This window comes from Oryctolagus cuniculus, chromosome 17 (genome assembly GCF_051225735.1).
Source record: "Oryctolagus cuniculus isolate XC-2025 breed Fujian yellow rabbit chromosome 17, ASM5122573v1, whole genome shotgun sequence".
Taxonomy (NCBI): Eukaryota; Metazoa; Chordata; class Mammalia; order Lagomorpha; family Leporidae; genus Oryctolagus; species Oryctolagus cuniculus.
In genome coordinates this window covers 11045188-11063493 of record NC_142883.1, presented here as the reverse complement: position 1 = coordinate 11063493, position 18306 = coordinate 11045188, and the positions used below count along the sequence as shown (strand labels likewise).

Sequence of the window (18306 nt, the reverse complement as noted above, 5' to 3'; positions counted from 1 at the left end):
TCCTCTTGTGTTATCCTCAAGCAGACCAGATGGGAGTGTGAGATGCACGCATCCGCCCATCCAGTACTGCGTGTGCTACCAGCAGGGGCCAGACCTCTGCCACACCTATCGGTGACCTGTGCCCTTCACCCGCACTGGGGACTCTACCTGGGGAGACAAAGAAGACGCTCTGCAGGATCTCATTCTTGGTGACCTCTAGGATCTCCTTGGTGACATTCATCAGCCTCCCCACAGTTGGCGGCACTCGCCGGAAGTCCAGGATCCTGGAAGAGAGGGGGCCCTGTTGGCATCTCAGGGGTGGTCAGGGAATGGGGGAGGAGAGGACCTGTACCTAGGCAGGAGCACATTCAGAATTGGCTGACATTCCTGACCGTGCCCAGCAGGTGGCCACGGTGGGGAGGGGTCTCTGCGGTATTGGGCTGCTGGTGCCCAGGGCAGATCCAGGACTAGGGAGGTGGAGAGAGAATCCTTACCCCCACCAAGCCTCCTGGGCTTTCTTCCACCCACACAGGCTGTGTTATAGGGATCTTGTTCACACACAGGTTGTGACTGAATGGGGCTAGGGTGAGGCTCGCCCGTTTCTAAAAAGCTCTTGGGAGGTGCCCGTGAGGCTAGTCCAGAGCCCACACTTGGAACAGCAATGCCTGAGCATGTGGGAGGAGCCAGGAAGTTCAGGGGCGTGGTTTCACCTGCTAGTCTCCTGACCTGAAGACTCCTTGCACCAATGGGAGTGGCCGCCTTCTCAATTTCAGATCAGGAAAACTAGAGCAAAGGGCAATGCCATGTGGAAGGCAGCCCCCCTGAGAAATGGGGCGGGGTTAGTTTTCTTCCTAAATTGTTCTTTTTGTTACATTGAGATCCTGTATTTTTTGATCCATGGGATCGCATTTGAAGGACCACACTGAAGTATGAAGAGTGGAAAGTGAGGGGCAGGTGTTTGGCACAAGGGTGAAAATGCTGCTTGGGACATCTGTATCCCATGTAAGAGGGCCCGGGTTCAAGTCCCTGCTCTGCTTCCAATTCTCCCTGCCTGCTAACAGCGCACCCTGGGAGGCAGCAGACCCAAGCTCAAGTGCCTGGGTCCCTGCCACCCACGTGGGAGACCTGGATGGAGTTCCAGGCTCTTGGCTTCTTCCTGGCCCAGCTCTGGCTGTTGCACGCTTTTGGATTTTATTTATTTATTTTTTTTTGCAAGCAGATGGATGATCTCTGTCTATTTTTCAAATAAATAAAGAATTTTTTAAAGTAGAAAGCCAGGGAGTTTCCTTCTGAAGGTCTGTCCAGCGCCCTTCCAGCCCGCGTCATCCCCTGGGCCAGACCCTACCTGTCCAGATGGAAAGCTGCGATCTCAGCGTTGTGTCTCTGAAAGTCGATGAAATAGAAGAAGTCCTCGGGCGTCTCCTCGTCTCGCTGCTGTCTGGAAGCAGGGAGGGAGTCACGCCCTGGACTCAGGCCTCAGCTGGGCGCCCGAGAAGACAGCTGAGAGGCCTGGTCCACGAGAAAGAACCTGCCCCGACACTCCACGTCCACATGGGCCATGCAGCGACGAAGCAGGAGTGGCCCTGCGCTCCCCGGGCTCAGGGAAGACACGCAACCAAGTTCTCACTGTTTGGTGACAGTGGTTGCTTCTTCCGCAAGCCTAGCAGTTGTGAGGGAAGAAATACAGACGCTGTGCTGCAGTGTGAACAGAAGAGAGACTGCTTGGCGGAACCAGAGGTTGTGCAGACCAGATGCCAAGGGCTGAGACGGGTGCGGCGTGAGCCAGGACTGGAAAATGGAAAAGTGCCCTGGAGACGCAGTTTCGTATGACTGAGGTTTGAAGAACAGACCAGCTCTGGCTCTTAGCGCAATTAGGACAAATGACACGAGACTGTCCCTTCAGACAAAACGGACACGAGCAGGTCCAGCCGGACGGAGCGTTGCGGGAGGCTGGAATAGCAGATACTGATTTCTGTGCGCATTAAAATCTGTGATGGATGCCTGCCCGTGTGCACGTGGCTCTGTGTGTGTGTGTGTGCACTTGTGTGTGTTCAGGACAGCATCTCCTGATCTCAAAGGGCGCCTTGGGCTCTCTTCTGGCCTCTAGGGCTGAGTTTGCCTTGATGCTGACAAACATGGAAGAATGAGGCTCGGGCTGATTTTATAATCCGTCACGTGCATGTGGGACTCTTACAGTGGCTTGCAAAGACAATGTAAATGTACATCATGTTGCAGAAATCTGTAAATAAACAGCACTGGCAGTTGAAATGGGGGATGTGCACTTTGCCAAAAAAGCGCAAGCCAGTCCTGGAAACCACAGCGAGGTGCTGCCAAAAGCGAAGATTCTATTTTAAAAGCCATGGCCGCATTTATAGCACAGCGCTCCTCGCTCAGGCCTCCCCCGCTTCTCCACAGCATCGCTGTGGACGCCTAGGCCTGGGCCAACAGAACGGTCCCTGGTCTCGTTCTAATTCCTGAATTTTATCCACAGGAATATGAGGCTACTTGAAAAAGTTTGCGGGAAATGGAAATCAAGATAAGTTTATTTTGGGATCAAGAAATTGTTGAAGTCCATGCAAGGAAGAATTTATCAAAAAGTTCCCAAGAAATGCATATAATGAAAAAGCCTGTGTATGGATTTCAGCATTTCTTTGCACCCAGAATAACTTGATCTTTTAATTCCTTTTCCACGCACTTTGGAGTGCCCTTGACTGTAATCTTTCAGACTCCTTTAGGATTTTCAAAAACACCACTTCCTTGTTTTGTCTGGCACATGGTGGTTGCGATTTTTAAATTTGAAAGCTATTTTTACTTTGTTCCCAAAGGTGAATATCTACTTTCCCTCTTTAGTAAGAAAAAAAAAAAAGATGCTATTCACTTTAAATTCCAGGAAAGGTGTGTGTTTTTTTTTTTTTTTTTTTAGAAAAAGCATGATTTTTCAAGCACGCATCTTAAGAGGATACCATTTTGATTTTGAACCACATTTTCTAGAGCTGAACACTGAACTTTGTTCTACGGCATAAGAATGGGTAAAATGGCCCTCAGCACTGGAGGGTGGCGCTTTGGGGTTGTGCTCCAGGAAAAGGCTGGTGATTGGAGCAACTGTCATATTTGTTTCTAACTGTCAGGGCAGAGAGATGTTACTTTATTTTCCTACAAACAGAACAAAACAAAAAAGCCACCAGCAGGTTCCAGTGGCTTGCCCCTTCCTGACACGGAAAAGTGAAACAGGAGCTCTTGTGTGCACACCGGCTTCCGTTTTCAACAACAGAGACTCGCAATGTGCCGGGTGAGAGGGTTCTGCTCCTGGGAGTCAATTCAGGCATGTGGGAGCTGTGTCGAACGTGCAGACTCACTACAACCTCCGGCTCCTCATGAACACTGCGTGTTTCTACAGCAATGCGCTCCAAGCTGCCTCTCCCTAAACAGTGCTCTCTTAACAATGCTATATTAAGTGCATGGCTACTGGGGCTGGTGCTGTGGTGCAGTGGGTTAAGTTATTGCCTGTAGCGCTGGCGTCCTGTTATGGATGCTGGTTCGAGTCCCAGCTGCTCCACTTCTGCTGCATCTCCCTGCTAATGTGCCTGAGAAAGCAGCAAAGATGGCCCGAGTGCTTGGGCCCCTGTACCCATGCAAAAGACCTGGATGAAGCTCCTGGCTTTGGCTTGGCCCAGCCCTGGCTGTTGTGGGTATTTGGGAAGTGAACCAGGGGATAGAAGACTCTCTCTCTCTCTCTCTCTTTCTGCCTCTCTCTCTCTCTGTAACTCTGCCTTTCAAATAAGTAAATAAATCTTTAAAAAAGAGTGCATGACTATTAATGATTTAAAACTCATGGCTGGAATCTCTTTGGCAGCTCTTGCGTTCAACTGTGCGTCGTGCCAGAGTCACCTGCCTGCTATGGAACCTCGGCTCATCACCGTGTGTGTTGCTGCCATAGCTCCCGTTGGAGAGCAACGCAAGTGAGTGGTGACTGATTTTAGTGCTTTATATGCCTGAATATAAAATGCAGTGTCTCTGGAAACTGTCCCTAGGGAAAAGAGCCTTGCAAATTTTCTTGTTTCGTTTCTCAAATGGTGAGGGTCCCCTTGGTCACTTTGTTTCATTCAGGACAGACTCTTTCACCTGAAACGAGTTTGGTCCATGCTGGTTGCACTGCCTGATGGAACTGCCTACAACAGGTGGTTGGTAGTGATGGGGGAGGGGAATTGGAGAAGAATTGATTTAACAATGACCCTGAACTTGACTGAGTGATGTTAACCAATGTCAAAACCTTTCTAACAAGTGTAATGTGAGTTGGTGGTGGGGAAGCAGTATTTCTAAATCTATATGGCATACTACATATATTTGATGAGATGTAAAGACTCGTATGTATGCAGACATTTGTCTCATGTTCATCTTTGAAAAGTTACGTATTTAAATAGACCAAGAAACTGATTCGTACATCAGAAAACCAGGGCAAGCTCCTTATGTAGGAGTGGTTCTCTAGGTTACTTGGGCCCGGAGGCCACAGAGGGATGCTCCAAGTCCAAGTGTCCGATGGACTCCGTGAGGGTGGGAAAGGCCGTGGGGATTATCTCAGGCTACCCGGTGAAGCCCACGTGCAGCTGTCCGCTCCGGCCCCACCCTCCGGAGGTGCCTCTGCCACCGCAGCTCAGGCAGCTCAGGGACTGAGCGTCCAGCCTCTGGACCCCGCCCCGGGGGCAGCCGCCCGCCACAGGCCTCCGCTCCATCGGCGGAAGGGCTGCTCTGGGAATCGTTTTTACCATCACTGAGCTGCCGCGGCGGGCACGGCAGCGAGGATGGCGGTCACTTACCTCATGGGCTTGAACATGGCCTTCCCGAAGTCGGAGAAGCGCAGCACCAGCTTCAGGTGGACCCCGCTGGGCTTCACGACTGGGAGGCGGCAGAGAGTGCGTTAGGTCCATAAACCCAGCCAACGTCTTCTGCTTTCTCTTAGTTAATTTTTTTTTTAACTAACATGTAGAATATTTTTATGGGGTACAGTACAATTTCTTTAAAGTGTTCAAATTTTAATTATTTATTTAGGACAGAAAGGGATGGGCATCAGATATACAGAGAGACAGAGAGAGACGGCTGATCCACTCCCCAAATGCCCACAACATCTGGGGCTGGGCATGGCCAAAGCCAGCAGCTGGGAACTCAGCTCAGGTCTCCTGCAGGGCTGGTGGGGATCCGTGTACTTAAGCTCTCCCCACCGCCTTTCAGCAGGAGGCTGGCATCGCAAGTGGCGCTTCTTCTCCAAGGGGCCAGGCCATGAGTGTGTGCCCGGGAGCAAGAGAGAGTACTTTGTCAGCATGGGAGAAAGGCAAACTCTACAGGTTTCCCCAGATAGATGCTCACTGAAAATCCCCAAGAACGTTTTCCTAAGAAGAACGGACCCTTTCTTGTGTCTTAGTCGCACGTGGTAGCCTCTGATTGGGGGAGCCATAGACCAGTCTGTTTCTCTTTCTCCCTTCCTGTTTGAGGCTGTGTCCCAGGCTGGGGGTACAGTGCAGTGAGTGCACCTCCTTGCATTTTGCACAGGAGGAGTCAAGTGTTTAGCCTAGCAATTAGGACACCCACGTCCTGTGTGGATTCAGTATCCGGCTCTTGGCTCCCCAGTTTCCGCTTCCTGCTAATGCATGCCCTGGGAGGAAGCAGCGATGGTCCAAGTACTGGGTCCCTGCTACCCGTGTGGGAGACCTGGATTGTGTTCTTGGCTCTTGGCTTTGCCCAGTTGTCGTGGCTCCATCTCTCTGCCTCTCAAATAACTAACTAAACATTTAAAAAGCAATTTGTATCTGGGTCACCTCACTGGCCTCAGCCTCTCAGCCCTGCAGTAAGCTCTAGTGAGGGTCTCCCTCCCCTTGTGTTCTAGAACGTGGCAAACAGCAGATGCTTAGTTAAAGGACAGGGAAGCCTGGGCCCCGTAAACCTTTATCTTTCACACCTTTGATACATTATGTCGCCTGGAGAAATTTCTTACCTGTTCGACCCATTGAGGTAAATGAACAAGGCTATCCTGTGGCTGGAGGTGACTGGCGGGGGGCTTCAGTGTCCAGGGCCACCCCTAACCAGTCCACAGTGCCCCCCCCCCCCCCATGGGAGCTCTGCTGCACTCTCTTAGCTTTTTGCTTCTGTTAGTCATTTGCCCCGGCTAGGGGGTCTCAAGTTTGCCTGCACTAGAATTGCACAGAGCACTTACAAATGCAGATGCCTGGGCCTCACCTGGGGAGCTGATTCTAATAAAAGCTCCCCAGGTGAATGCAGTACGTTGCCGGCCTGGCTTCTTCAATTTGAAATTGCACCCAGAGTACAGAGTGGAGACTGAGGCTCTGTGTTTCCAACAAGCTCCCCAGGGATGCTGATGACGTCTGTCCCTGGACCACGTGTGTGTGTGTGGGGGGATCCTACACTAGTGCACTTCTGAAATGCCTTTTCTTTCTGTGGGGTGGGGGTGAGTTAGGAAGGGGGCACATCTCAGGGATTGGGCAGAGAGAAGCGTATATCTTCCATTCCTGGCAGGGCCCTCCCTGGAGTGGGTGGTGGGACGATGAAGGGGCAGGCTGTAGGTGGGGCCAGGGCACTTACTCTGGGTGCAGTCACAGGCTCCCAGCAAGGCTTTCTCATCCTGACTGTAATCTGCAGAGGAGGAGAAAGGCAGTGAGAACTCCCAGCCATGCTCCCGGGAGAGCCAACCACACGGGGACCCTAGATTTTGCTTCACCAGAGGGGGCGACTGTGATGTAGCCTGGACCACCCTGCTCCATCCCGGGGCCCTCGTTCTTCAGCCCTTTGGTGGATGTTCCAGCAGCACCTGCCTGGAAGACCAAGTCTGGTTTCATCCGTGCTAACAATGCGCTGTGTCACTGTCATAGCGCTAGAGCACACAGAGGGCCTGTGTTGGAATCCCAGCCTCCCTACTGGGTCCTTGGCCAGGTTACCCAATTTCTCCGAGTCTTGGTTTTCCCATGTGTGAAATGGCAACGATCCTGTCCTTGCCATAAGGCGGCTGTCTGATAGAGGATGCATCTCCTAGATCGAAAGACGCACCCGATGAACAGTAGGGGTCGCCTTTCTCTCAGGGTGCAGAACACCTCCTGTGCTTTCCTGATGGGGTCCTGATGAGGCTAGGGTTAGAAGATCTCTTTCAAAGTGAAAAAGATGGAAGCCCATGTTTTTACTACCCATCTGTGAGCACCAGCCCTTTGGCAGGTGCACCCAGCCTCCCTGGCGCACTGTCGGCCCCTCCTGCCTGAGCCCAGGAACCGCACCAGCGCTGATGGTGGGGAAGTGCCTCATGTCGTGCAGGAGTTTGCTGACCGCGGGACTGGACGGGGAGTACAGCCCGTGGCTGTTGATCCCCAGGTGGAACTGGACCCAGCTGGCCTCGAGTCGTAGCTGCAGTGGGGGGTCCAGCGAGGTGAGGTTCATCTGCTCTTTGTACATCTTGTGTCGCCTGAAAGAGCCAGGGGTTTTGTTTTCGTTATTTTTTTAATTGGAGGAACAAGAAGGCAGAGACCTGCTGACGCCCTCGGCTGCGTTCTCCACACTCGTTCTTTCTCTCACTCAGGAGCGCATTGAGCACCTGCTGTGTGCCAGGCTTCAAGCTGTGCTTAGGACCCCAAGGAGGAGGAAAGCAGCCACGTGGTCCTTCCTCATCCTCACCAGAGTTACCATCTGCTGAGCGAGATAGGCAAAGAGGCCATCCATACATGATACACAGGGACAGCAAAGCAAGCAGACACACAAGGACATGGGGCCCCGTACAATTCGAGAGCTCTAGCCTCTCTGTGCACTTTCCCCTGAAAAGTCTCTGTCTTATCTCGCCCCACACTTCATGTCCTGAGGCATCAGGAGGTAGGGGAGAGAAGGTAGCTGCTGAGAATGAAAAGAATGGAGGGTGAGGCTTGAGGCTGAATCGATACAGCATAGAGGAAAAGAAGAATTCATTAGCAACTGGCTGTCCATCCTGCTTGGCAGCCTTTTCTGCGAGGATTAAAAAAAAATGTAAAAACCGATGGCCCTGCCATTGACAAGTATCAAGTCTAGTTCAGGAGCGAGACAGGTTGCACGTCTGTGAAAGAATCAAGGCAAAATATAAGGCCACTTATATCAACCGCTAGACATGCGGTTCAGATCGAAACACCTTAGCATTTTGGAGATGGGAAAGATGATTCTATGATGAAGTAGACAGGGGGCTGTTGACTATGGGGGAAGAAGGGACTTCACTGTATCCTACAGAATCGTGGTGTTCGGAGACGGGGCAGGTGCTCTTGCATTGGGAAGTAAATGAGCAGAGGCGTTGAGGCAAGGCAAAGGAACACCCTGTTATTTTAGACATTCTGCAGAAGGAAGAATGGCAGGGACTTCTCTTCTGAGAGAGCAGGCTCTCGCCTAGCCTTCCAGCTTGGCGTGGGGTAAGGAGACTGCAGATTATCCCGTGCCTGAAGATCAACAGCAGGTCCATCCAGCCACTGCCTTCCCCACCTGGACAAAGGAGCAATTTTCCCTGTTGGGATCATTCTTTTCATTTTATTTTATTTATTTATTTTTTAATTAATTAATTAATTTAACAGATAGAGTTAGACAGTGAGAGAGAGAGACAGAGAGAAAGGTCTTCCTTCTGTTGGTTAACCCCCCAAATGGCCGCTATGGCCAGCGCTATGCTGATCTGAAGCCAGGAGCCAGGCGCTTCCTCCTGGTCTCCCATGCAGGTGCAGGGCCCAAGCACTTGGGCCATCCTCCACTGCCTTCCCAGGCCACAGCAGAGAGCTAGACTGGAAGAGGAGCAGCCGGGACTAGAACCATACGCCCATATGGGATGCCGGTGCCACAAGCGCAGCATTAACCAAGTGAGCCACGGCACCGGCCCCGGGATCATTCTTAAGAAAGTAATGTTAAACTGCTTCTGACCAGCATTTTATGAAAATCAAGAGAAAGGTCAAGTTGTTGACCAGATCTGTAGGCCACCGGCCAGCTTTTCCTTACCCTATCAGCATTTTATTTTCATTTTTAAAAATAGTCTGGCCAGGCTCTGGTTCCCAAGGCTGCACTGAGGCTAAAGCTATGTGGCTCTGCAGTTCTCTGGGGAGTCTGCTGGAAAGAGTGGGAAGTCCTTAGCGAAGTCAGTCGCCCCAAACCAGGCCAGCGCAGCATACGAAGGAGCAGGAGGAACAATCCTGCTGGACGAGCTGGGTTTTGGGAGAGGGAAGGGGAGGAGGTGGAGTTTTCTTAAGTGGAGCTCAGAGCTAATGAATTCCAGCTACAACCACAGCTGTGGAGACAGCGTCCAAAGCAAATAACAAACGTGGCAGACGGATGCAACTTTTGGACTGGAACAGGCGGCTGCTTGAAACAGTCATGGCGACTGCTGCTGGGGGACGCACGGCTTCTGGTTGGCTTGTCTCTGTCGTTCCTCCTGGTTTGTTGTCTTCATGGTTAGGCAGGGCTGTCAAGAGCCATTTCTTTAGTTGATTTCATCAACTTCCCTGGAGTCCTCTTTATTCCCCAAAGGGTGACCAACAGGGACATGGCTACCGTGGGCTAGGGCAGGCAGCTTGTATTGGCTACAGTGGGAATATTTACACCACGGAAATGGGCAAACGTTACAAATCAGCTGGGGAGAGCTGTTTCCATCATACCACTGGCCCGTTCTCTGATGATGGCTGTGTGCTTACAGGTATAGAAATGGCCAACACAGAGGACATCTGCTTTCTCCCTTGCTTGTTATGCTTAAGAAAAAAAAGTAGAATTCTAAGGCAGCCAGTCAATATGGCAAGGGGAGCTCTCGTTCTATTTTTTTTTTTTTTTGACAGGCAGAGTTAGACAGTGAGAGACAGAGAGACAGAGAGAAAGGTCTTCCTTCCGTTGGTTCACTCCCCAAATGGCCGCCACGGCCAGCGCTATGCTGATCTGAAGCCAGGAGCCAGGTGCTTCTTCCTGGTCTCCCATGCAGGTGCAGGGCCCAAGCACTTGGGCCATCCTCCACTGCCTTCCCGGGCCACAGCAGAGAGCTGGACTGGAAGAGGAGCAACCGGGACAGAACCGGCGCCCCAACTGGGACTAGAACCCAGGATACCGGCGCAGCAAGTGGAGGATTAGCCTAGTGAGCCACGAGGCTGGCCTATCATTCTATTTTAAATGGGTATCTAAAATCCACTGACATAAAATATATGGCTATGCAACAAGGTGCAATATCAGCCAAGAGAATACTGGTTGGTAAGCAAGCTTTACTTGTCAAGGAAGAGGAAATGTGTGTATCATAAAAGGAAAACACTAAGTGTCGATGGCTGCGTACGTGGATAAAAAGAAAACCTTGGCTATATAAGTCATGTGAGTTTGAGAGAAGTGTAGATCGCTTTGCTCTTTACTGGAGTTTGTCTCAAATAATTGTTTTCTAAAAGGAGCAGCACCTCTTAGAGAAAAAAAAGAACCTTTAAAAATGTTTAATTTTACATTTCCAGGGTCTAAAACCTGAAGTCTCGGAAATCTTGCTCGTATCCCTCCCTGTTCCCCAGGTTACCTCTTCCCTGGTCCAGAGGCAATAGATGTTGCTATTTTTTTTCCATTGCTTATTTCTACCTTCTTTTTTGTTGTTGATAATTTTTTTTATTTGTTAATTTGAGAGGCAGGGATAGAGAGGGTGAGGGGACAGAGAGACACAGAGACAAAGATAGAATGTCTACCTACTGGGTCATTCTCTAGATGCCTCCAGCAGCTGGGTCTGGGCCAGGCCGGAGCTGGGAGCCAGGGACTCAGTCCAGGTCTCCATGGAGAGTCCTGGTTAACTTGCACCATCACCGCTGCCTCCCAGAGTCTGCATTAGCAGGAAGCTGGCGTCAGGCACTCTGATCTCTGTCTTACCAGTATCTTAGCCGCTGGGCCAAATGCTCCCCCACCTTTATTTTCACAGGTATGATAATATAAAAACTGCACTGTCCTGGAATTTGGTTAGTTCTCTTGTCAGTAGGTTTTAATGGTTTTTCCAATTTGATGTGTGGAAGGTTCTTTAAAGGCTGCATAATTTTCCAGTGAATGGAAGCGACAGAATTAATTTGTGATGATCTGAGTTGATTGGCCTCACATTCATATATAAATAAAATAAATAAATAAATAAAATCTTTATATATGTATATATAAAAGAGATGGGTCTTTGGCAGAGCCCTCACAGGTGGGAAAGACCCCTGGGGCACTAGCTTGGCCCTCCGTCATGTGAGGATGTGGAGGAAAGATGATGGTTTATGAACCGCGGGACAAGCGCTCATCAGACACCAAGACTGCTGGTGCACCCATCATGGACCTCCCAGCCTCCAGGCAAAAAAAAACAAAACAAACAAACAAAAAAAAACCAAACAGTTTCATGATATTTTGTTACAGCAGCCTAATGGGCCAAGACATAATCCATCTCCCTGTTGGTGAAATTCTAGGTTGTGATCTTTTGTTGCGACAAGTGGTGTTGTGACGTAGGACGTTTCCCGCGTGTGAGAATTCATCTATATATTCGATGCCTTTGAGTGTTGTTGATCAAAGGGCAGGTGTTCTGCTGTTATTACAGATACTGAAACTGCTGCGGCTGGCATTGGATGAGGCCAGGTTCATGAAGCTTGGCCCACAGCATTACTTACTTTTGATTCTGGTCAATGTAATAGGTGAACGGTGTCTTTTGTTTTTAAGAAATCTTTCCAAGGATTTTATTGTATTTACTTGGATGGCAGAGAGTGAGTGAGAGCGAGTCAGAGACAGACAGCAATTTTTCTGTATGTTTTCTCCAAATGTTCTCCAAATGTCTCTGACAAGAGGGGCTGGGCCAGGCCAAAGCCTGATCTCCCACGGTGTGTGGCACAGCCCCAGGTATTCGAGCCATCACTAGCTGTCACCCAAAGGGTGCACTAGCAGGAAGCTGGAGTTGAGAGCAGAGCCAGAACCCAGACACTGCAAGTATCCCAAGCAATCTTATCTGTTGCACCAAGTGCTCACCCTATTTATTTGTTATTTGCTTTTAAATTTATTTAAAAGACAAAGAGGTAGAGACAAAGACAGCGATCTCCACCTGCTGGTTCACTCCCCAAATGCCTGCAACTGTCAGGAGCTGGGAAGTCAATCCCAGTCTCTGGCCTGGGTGGTTGAGCCATCACCTGCTGCCTCCCAGGGTGCAAATTAGCGGGAAGCTGGAATCAGGAGCGGAGAGAGGACTTGAACCCGGGCCCTCCAACATGGCATTTGAGCGTACGCGCTGCCTTGCAACTGGTAGGTCAGCTGCCTGCCTCCGGGTCTATTTTGAATCCGTGTGTCTATTCTTGTTATGAGTGAAAACTGGCATCCTTTCATTTGTTCCAGAGTTTTTGTATTTCTTTTGCCCATGTCAATGCTGCGTGGTTAATCTTTTGTTCAATTGCTTTTACACATTGAGGAAATTACTCATTTTCTGTATGATTTGCCAATAACGTTTCCCAGTTTATTGTTAATCTTTTGACTTAGGGTGATTTTTGTTCTAATGCAAAAATGTTTATTTGTGTAAAGTTGAAATTACCGATTGTTTCATTCATGGCTCTGACTGGTGTTTGTTCCTAGAAAGACATGTCTCACTTGGAAATTATAAGAATATAAAACTAAACCAAAGCATGGTTTCCTCTAGTAATTTGTGGCTTCATTTTTTTCCACTTAAATATCTGCCAAGTCTGAAATTTATTTAGGTAAAAGGTCTTAATATGGATTTGTCTTTTTTCCTCCCAGATGACTAGCCAGTTCTCCAAAAATCATTTGTTAAAGAATCCATTTGTTAATCTCACTGCTTGGAAATGCTATCTTTATCATATGACAAACTTTTATTTACATCTCGGTCTGTTTCTTTTCTTAATATTTATCTAATTCATTAATTAAATTTATTTGAAAAGCAGAGTGGTAGAGAGAGATTCCTCCATCTGCTGGTTCACGGACCAGTGGGAGCAGGGTAAGGATTTGAATCCAGCTACTTGGACATGGGACAGGCGTTTGTGTGTTAACTGCTGTGCCAAATGCCTGTCTTCGGGTCTATTTCTTTTCTTTTCTTTTCAAAAAAGATTTATTTATTTATTTATTTGGGTCTATTTTGGGCAGCTCCATTCTATCTCTTGCTCTGTCTAGCCATACTCCAGTATGATACTGCTTGGACTTCTTTAGCTTTCTAAAATACTTTACCAGCTAGTAGGGGCTAGTTCTTTTTATTGTTCTTCATTTAAAAGTTTTGTTAAATTAATTAATTAATTAATTTGAAAGGCAAAGTGACATAGAGGGAGATGCACAGAGAGAAAGATTTTCCATCCCTGGTTCGCTCCCCAAATGCTGGCATTAGCCGGGGCTGGGCCATCTTGAAGCCAGGAGCCAGGAACTGCATCAGGGCCTCCCACGTGGGTGGCAGAAACCCAAGTACTTGCACCAGCATCTGCTGCGTCCCAGGAAGCTGGACTGGAAGCAGAGGCAGGAGGCACTGGGATGGGATGCGGGCGCTCCGAGAAGCGGCTTCATTTGCTGTCCACAATATTTGCCCCTCTTGCTCTTGTTTTAAACGAATTTTCCTGTACAGCCCAACTTGTGTACTTATGCACATGAATTTTACAATAAAGAAAACTCCTTTTGGGCCGGCGCCGCGGCTCAATAGGCTAATCCTCCTCCTTGTGGCGCCGGCACACCGGGTTCTAGTCCTGGTTGGGGCGCCGGATTCTGTCCCGGTTGCCCCTCTTCCAGGCCAGCTCTCTGCTGTGGCCCAGGAAGGCAGTGGAGGATGGCCCAAGTCCTTGGGCCCTGCACCCCATGGGAGACCAGGAGAAGTGCCTAGCTCCTGCCTTCGGATCGGTGTGCTGGCCGCAGCGCGCCAGCCGTGATGGCCATTGGAGGGTGAACCAATGGCAAAAATGAAGACCTTTCTCTCTGTCTCTCTCTCTCACTATCCACTCTGCCTGTCAAAAAAACAAAACAAAACAAAACAAAACTCCTTTTAAAATGGAAATCTTAAAAACAAATTTTCAAATAGACTTAATGTAATGCCTTTTTGCCTTACTGACAAAAGTCCAGGTCTTCTTTCTGGAGGGCAGTTTCCCAACCCATTTCAAAGTCTGCAATGAGTTTTTTTTTTGACAGGCAGAGTTAGACAGTGAGAGAGACAGAGAGAAAGGTGTTCCTTCCGTTGGTTCATCCCCCAAATGGCCGCTACAGCCGGTGTGCTGCGGCCGGCACATCGTGCTGATCCGAAGCCAGGAGCCAGGTGCTTCTCCTGGTCTCCCATGAGGTTGCAGGGCCCAAGCACTTGGGCCATCCTCCACTGCCTTCCCGGGCCACAGCAGAGAGCTGGCCTGGAAGAGGGGCAACCGGGACAGAATCCGGCGCCCCAACTGGGACTAGAACCTGGTGTGCTGGCGCCGCAGGCGGAGGATTAGCCTAGTGAGCCACGGCGCTGGCCTGCAATGAGTTTACCCTTTGACTTTGCAGCTTCATTTCTGCAGCTTATACTGTAGGATTATTTGCACAAATTTTCAAGAAAAATGTACATGTGCAAAGATGTTCATTGATATATTGCTTATATCTATAAAAATGGAGAAAGATCAAATATTTATAAAGAGGTGGCTATATATGTAGTGATGTGGAAGAATATCTAATTTCAGAACAATATGTAGAGTGAGCCTCATATTTTTCTTTTTTTTTAATTTTTTTTAATTTTTTTTTTTTTTATTTTTTGACAGGCAGAGTGGACAGTGAGAGAGAGAGACAGAGAGAAAGGTCTTCCTTTGCCGTTGGTTCACCCTCCAATGGCCGCCGCGGCCAGTGCGCTGCGGCCGGCGCACCGCGCTGATCCGATGGCAGGAGCCAGGAGCCAGGTGCATTTCCTGGTCTCCCATGGGGTACAGGGCCCAAGCACCTGGGCCATCCTCCACTGCACTCCCTGGCCACAGCAGAGAGCTGGCCTGGAAGAGGGGCAACCGGGACAGAATCCGGCGCCCCGACCGGGACTAGAACCCGGTGTGCCGGCGCCGCTAGGCGGAGGATTAGCCTAGTGAGCCGCGGCGCCGGCCGAGCCTCATATTTTTCATTAAAAATATCACATCATGTACTTATATGGACATGAGCACACAAGCATGCATATTTGGTATGCATGGAAAGAACACAGACCAAATTCGATGCTGGAAGGCCTAGGGCAGGGGTAGGGAGCATCTGGTTTGCGGGCTGTGTAAGACCCATGGAATCATTTGATCTGGCCCTGCCAAGTGACTGCAGGTGAGACTTGAAATTCAGTCACTGTAGAGCAGGCTAATTTTTAAGTTGAGAATTTTGTACAGCCCATGAACAATGTTATCCATATCCAAATGGTCCTTGGCAAAAAAAAGTTCCCCACCCCTCTAGGGGTGGGGATGTGTAGCTTTCATTTTTTTACTTTATACATTTCCTCTTTTTTTTTTTTTTTTTTGACAGGCAGAGTGGACAGTAAGAGAGAGAGAGACAGAGAGAAAGGTCTTCCTTTGCCATTGGTTCACCCTCCAATGGCCGCCGTGGCCGGCGTGCTGCGGCCGGCGTGCTGCGGCCGGCGCACCGCGCTGATCCGATGGCAGGAGCCAGGTACTTCTCCTGGTCTCCTATGGGGTGTGGGCCCAAGGACTTGGGCCATCCTCCACTGCACTCCCTGGCCACAGCAGAGAGCTGGCCTGGAAGAGGGGCAACTGGGACAGAATCCGGCGTCCCGACCGGGACTAGAACCCGGTGTGCCGGCGCCGCAAGGCAGAGGATTAGCCTAGTGAGCCGTTCCTCTTGACTTCATACTCTGTACATTGCCTCTCCTTGACCTGGCAAGACCAGCTTGGTGGTCTGTGACTTACAATTTCCAACCACAAAGCCCTGTCCTTTTGGCTCCAAGGGTTAGTTCAGGCATGTGCAAATGACCTGAGCTGTCCCAGTCTGAGGATTCCTACAAACTTCTCAGGGCTGCCAGAAGAAGAGCTGTTCTCTCTTTGTTTTTTTTTTTTTTTTTTTTTTTTTTTTCCTGAGATTCTCAGCTCTGAACAAACTGTAAGCGTGGGGGCTGCTGGTGGCCAGGGAGCTTGCCCGAGGAGAGCAGAATAGAACGGGGAGCAACCGAGAGCAAGCGCTTGCCCAGTAGCATCCTTGAGTGCCCGGATGCAGTCGCCACACTTAGACTTCTCAGTGATCTGAACAGCACACACCTGCTTCCTCTCGCTGTCAGTACTGGGTGTCCATCAGTTGCCCTTGGACAGATGCAAATCCTGTCTCTGGTGTGTTACACACTCACCTGGGTCTTAGAGGCAGTGTCAGCTCCTCCCCTACACAGCCCACATCACGGGGGAGGGAGCTTGCTGTCTCTGACCCCCACAGTGTCCAGGCAAGACTCTGAAATTCGTTCCCCACATCCACAATTATTAGGGACTTTTTTCCCCTCTTAAGCAAACAAAACCACTTCCCTAATCTCTTTTTATATGAGAGTCAACATGATAGGTGCTTTCCTTAATAGTCTTCAGTGGCTGCGGCCAGCGCTGTGGTGTAGCGGGTAAAGCCGCCACCTGCAGTGCCCACATCCCATATGAGCACCGGTTCAAGCTCTGGCTGCTCCACTTTCGATCCAGCTCTCTGCTATGGCCTGGGAAAGCAGTAGAAGATGGCCCAAGTGCTTGGGCCCCTGCACCCATGTGGGAGACCCAGAAGAAGCTCCTGGCTCCTGGCTTCGGATCGGCGCAGCTCCGGCTGTTGCGGCCAACTGGGGAGTGAACCAGCTGATGGAAGACCTCCCCCCTCCCTTTATCTCTCTCTCTTTCTCTCTCTCTCTGTATGTGTAACTCTGACTTTAAAGTAAATGGATAAATCTTTAAAAAAAATAGTCTTTGGTGTCACTCAGTGTTTAATTAAACCCTTATTTCACTTTTAGACTAAACTAGAGTTACTGGGCTCTCTCTCTCTCTCTCCATTTCTCTATAATTTTTTCTTGCGAAGTTTCCAAGATTTCGGTCCATTTTGCTTTTGGCTTTCACCTGCAGAGCTCCTCCCAGGGACCAGCTCAGGCGCCTCCAACTACAGCGGGAACCTCTCCTGTTCTCTCCCTAACCCAGAAGAAACAGCACAAGGGCCAAACACGAGGCCTGTTTTGACGACAAGGACGGCAGGGACATAGTTTGACCTCTGCTGGAATGAGGTAAGCGTGTCACAGAACGTACAGGAGTTGAACAAGAGCCAATCAGGAGCACATTCAGAGGACAGGACACGGAGTTTGTGTCACAGAGGCCTGGCTGTGCCTCTTAGCAGTGGAGTGAACTTGGGGAGCTGGCTCGTACTGCTGCTCTGTGTACCAGACATGAGATCTGAGCCAGAACTCACAAGTGAGAAGCCTGGGACAAACAGCAAGCTTCAAAAGCATTTTAAGCCCTGTGAGCCTCAGTTTACCTAGAATGGAAAATGAAGATCCTTGTAGCTACTTCATTAAATGCCATCAGAATTAAGTGCAGGGTCAGGCTTTAGGTATGGAGGTTAAAACACCACTTGGGACACTCACATCCCACATCAGAGTGCCTGGGTTCAAGTCCCCGCTCCTCTTCTGAATCCAATTTCCTCCTAATGTACATCCTGGGAAGCAGCAGACGATGGCTCAAGTGCTTGAGTCCCTGCTGCCCACGTGGGGGGGGGGGGCAGTGGGTACGGATGGAGTTCCAGGCTCCTGGCTTTGGTCTGGCCCAGGCCCAGCTGTTCAGGGCATTGGGGAAGTGACCCAGTGGATAGATCTCTCTCTTTGTCTCTGCATCTCTTTCTCTCTGCCAGTCCTACCTTTCAAGTAAATAACATACATTTTTAAAAAGGAATTAGCCACAATAATACGTTACCAAAAAGTAGATCTCCAATAACAGTTGCTACTTTTATTTATTTATTTAATTTACTTGAAAGGCGAAGAGAGATTGAGTGAGAGAGGAAATCTCCAATCTGTTGGATCACGCCTCGATTGTCCATAACAGCTGGTGCTAGGCCAGGGCAAAGCCAGGAGCCAGGAACTCAATCCAAGTCTCCCGCATGTGTGGCAGGGACCATGTTACTTGGCTGCTATTTTTACTTATTGTTTTTACTGTTTATGAAGGCTAGAGCCCAGGTGGATGATGACTTTTCAAAATCACAATCCTACTGGGTAATTACAAACAGTCAGCTTTGCAAGCTGGAGCAGAACACTCTGGAACATTCCCAAAGCAAGGAAAGACGTCCGTGTCACACAGTGGCAGTAGACAGTGCCATCTGCACGTCTTGGCATGTCTGCACAGCCACAGGCAGGCCTCGGGACCCTGCTGTAGCTTGTCTGCGGCCTCTTAG

General features: G+C 49.6%; 1 protein-coding gene across 2 annotated transcripts in view; it reads right to left on the bottom strand.

The window, feature by feature from the left end:
* FAM20A (FAM20A golgi associated secretory pathway pseudokinase) overlaps nucleotides 1–18306 on the bottom strand; it is a 57823-nt gene that overhangs the window by 5107 nt on the left and 34410 nt on the right. Inside the window, exons 2-6 of one of the 2 annotated variants that reach the window (XR_016224214.1) lie at nucleotides 7254–7438; nucleotides 6571–6621; nucleotides 4794–4872; nucleotides 1325–1413; nucleotides 148–263 (exon numbers count right to left, since the gene is read on the bottom strand). Coding sequence is in view for 1 of the 2 variants with exons in the window: in XM_017349297.4 (XP_017204786.3) it covers nucleotides 148–263; nucleotides 1325–1417; nucleotides 4794–4872; nucleotides 6571–6621; nucleotides 7254–7438 (524 nt within the window). In the remaining variant the exon portion in view is untranslated. Of the gene's footprint in view, nucleotides 1–147; nucleotides 264–1324; nucleotides 1418–4793; nucleotides 4873–6570; nucleotides 6622–7253; nucleotides 7439–18306 lie in introns of both variants that reach the window. The other variant, XM_017349297.4, reaches the window with a different exon arrangement.